The sequence below is a fragment of the Propithecus coquereli genome, unplaced genomic scaffold, assembly GCF_000956105.1.
Source record: "Propithecus coquereli isolate 6110/MARCELLA unplaced genomic scaffold, Pcoq_1.0 Scaffold68, whole genome shotgun sequence".
NCBI lineage: Eukaryota > Metazoa > Chordata > Mammalia > Primates > Indriidae > Propithecus > Propithecus coquereli.
Window position 1 is genome coordinate 5,550,682 of NW_012152840.1, and position 2,462 is coordinate 5,553,143.

Genomic DNA, 2,462 nt, shown 5'->3' on the forward strand with positions numbered 1-2,462 from the left:
TATATTTCTGTGTTGTATTTGGAGAAGGCTTTGTGATGAGCTTCTAAAAAAGCATCCGAAGTCTTCATTATCCGTAATGGATTTATGAAAAACCAGAGCAGCACTTAACTCAAAAATTCACCATCCTAGGCCTTAAGCGAAAACACTCAAAGGAACTGAGTGCAGAATGAGGTCTTCTGGGGCTCAGCATGACAGAGGACCTGAGGGAAAGGTACATTTCGGTCCTATTGAGTAATTGCCTCTAAAGCCTAAATCAGGTGAATACTTGTCTGTGCTAATGTTACCATAGTAACTCAATAATCCTCCTTTTTGGTTTCTCTTCAGGAGATCCCTTTAAGATTAAATAAGAGGACGGAGATTCCTAAACAGCTTTATCAATACAGAATTATCTGGATTTCTGGGCTGATAAAATCTTGTAGAAACAAAAACTGAGGCAGTGTCTGTTCTCTAACGTATTATAAAAAATAAATTGTTTATGTAATGGGTAAAGCAAACTGCTTACAAAAGAAAAACTACACATTTCCATGATAAGTACAATCTAGTGGTATTGTGTGTCACAATGGCATTATTTTCTTAATAGTGGAAAGAATGTTTTTCCGAAATAGTTAAAATGAGAATGTCAATGAACAAAGGGTACAGACCACTAACTATCCTACGTATTTCCAATAAGCAAAAGCAAGCATTCAGAATCAATCATCTTAATGTCATTTTTCAAGATTCTGGAAATAAATGTGTACCAAATGTTTCTTTTTAAATACATAATTTTCAAAGGAGAAAGCACAAGTCAGGATTCCTTGATTCAGAATTCCCTTCTATGAGAATCAACTTATTTGATTATGCCTTTACTTTCTATAGTCTAGGACACAGTGTGCTTTTATCAAGTTATAAGGTTTTTGAAGGCAATCTTGTAGAATCTGAACTTCAGAAGTATTTGAGTGTAGGTTTATTTTGTAGTTGTTTCCTGTCCCCCAGGAACACCGCTCAAAACCCAAGTCCATCCTTGCTACTTTAGAAGTAAATCCAACTGTTTTTTCAGTTCATGATTACCTTTCATTTTGATTTTCACAGCTTTTTGTTGTTTCAGTTCAACACCCAACACATCATAGAGGGCCGTCAACTCAATTAGGGCTAAATGGCAAACTTTCTTCATGTCCTGGGGTGCGAGGTCACCAATCCTTGTGGTGCCTGTTTTGTCTTTTGGCAATCTGAAATTCTAAAATAAATACCATGAATATAGTAAAGGTTTACTGTACTGAATCCCTTTTGTAAGGCAAGAAGAAAAAATAAATGTAACTACAGAAAGAAGTTATACTCAGAATAAGTGACTACAAGCCACGGTAGAACTTCTCCAGGAAGACTGAAGAGCCATCCTGTCATAAAGATGGTCCCCAAAGCTGTGGGGAGTTCAAAAGTCAACAACCAAAGTCTGAAAGACAATGGAACCAGACGGTGTGCTGGGAGTACCCACGTCAGTGGCTCAGAGGACAAGAGAGACAGTGAGGCCAAAGCAGAAAAAAACTTCTAGTTCCCTGACCTTCAAGAACCAAGGAAAGTTAAAAGTCAAACCCTAACCATGATGGGGGTAGAGGAGGAGGAAGACTGAGGGGAGGTGAAAGAAGAGGAGGAAGAGAAAGAGGAATAGTAACCATGAGTGTGTGCTGAGAACGGGACAAGTACCCTTTACATACATTACACATCTTTTATTTGTCACACACACACAAAAAAAGACAAGTAAGATTAGTACAGAAAGGCTACATAGCATTGGGGGAGGGGAAGGGGGACAAAGGGGCAGCTAAGGGCAGGGACTTTAGAGCCAGAATGTCTACTAGTCATCTAGCCACTTACTAGCTGTGTGACTTATGGCAATGACCTAACCTTTCTTTCTATAAAATGGGAGGAGGAGGAGGAGGAGGAGGAGGCCACGTAGTTCAGAGGGCGGCTGTAAGGTTTAAATGCCCAGCACTTCCCAAGAGGTGGTTGCTATTACAGGTTGAGCATCCCTTACCCCCGAAATGCTTGGGACCAGAAATTTCAGATTTCAGGTGTTTTTCAGATTTTAGAATATTTCCATATGTATATATCTTGGGGATAGGACTCAAGATTAAACACATAATTCATGTATGTTTCATATACACATAGGCTGATGGTAATTTTATAAAATATTTTCACTAATTTTATTTCATGCACAGAAAAAAGTACTTATGTGTGGAATTTTCCACTTATGGTATCATGTCAGCACTCAAAAAGTTTCGGATTTTGGAGCATTTAAGAATTCGGGTTTTCAGATTAGGGAAGTTCACCTATATTATTACTTTTACCAGTGAATAAACTGAGACTTTAAGATATTACTCAGGACCACAGGCAAATAAGTGGTGCATTTGTTTTTTGCCTTTCTCATATACCATCTACTACCTATTCAGCCTCTTTTAACATTAAACACATTAAATATAAGAAAACAAACC

At 38.0% G+C, this 2,462-nt stretch overlaps 1 protein-coding gene across 1 annotated transcript in view; it reads right to left on the reverse strand.

Moving 5' to 3' along the window:
* Positions 1-2,462, reverse strand: part of ARHGAP18 (Rho GTPase activating protein 18) — a 175,545-nt gene that overhangs the window by 54,040 nt on the left and 119,043 nt on the right. Inside the window, exon 6 of the mRNA XM_012660793.1 lies at positions 1,048-1,213. Within this exon, the coding sequence (XP_012516247.1) occupies positions 1,048-1,213 (166 nt within the window). The remainder of the gene's footprint in view (positions 1-1,047; positions 1,214-2,462) is intronic.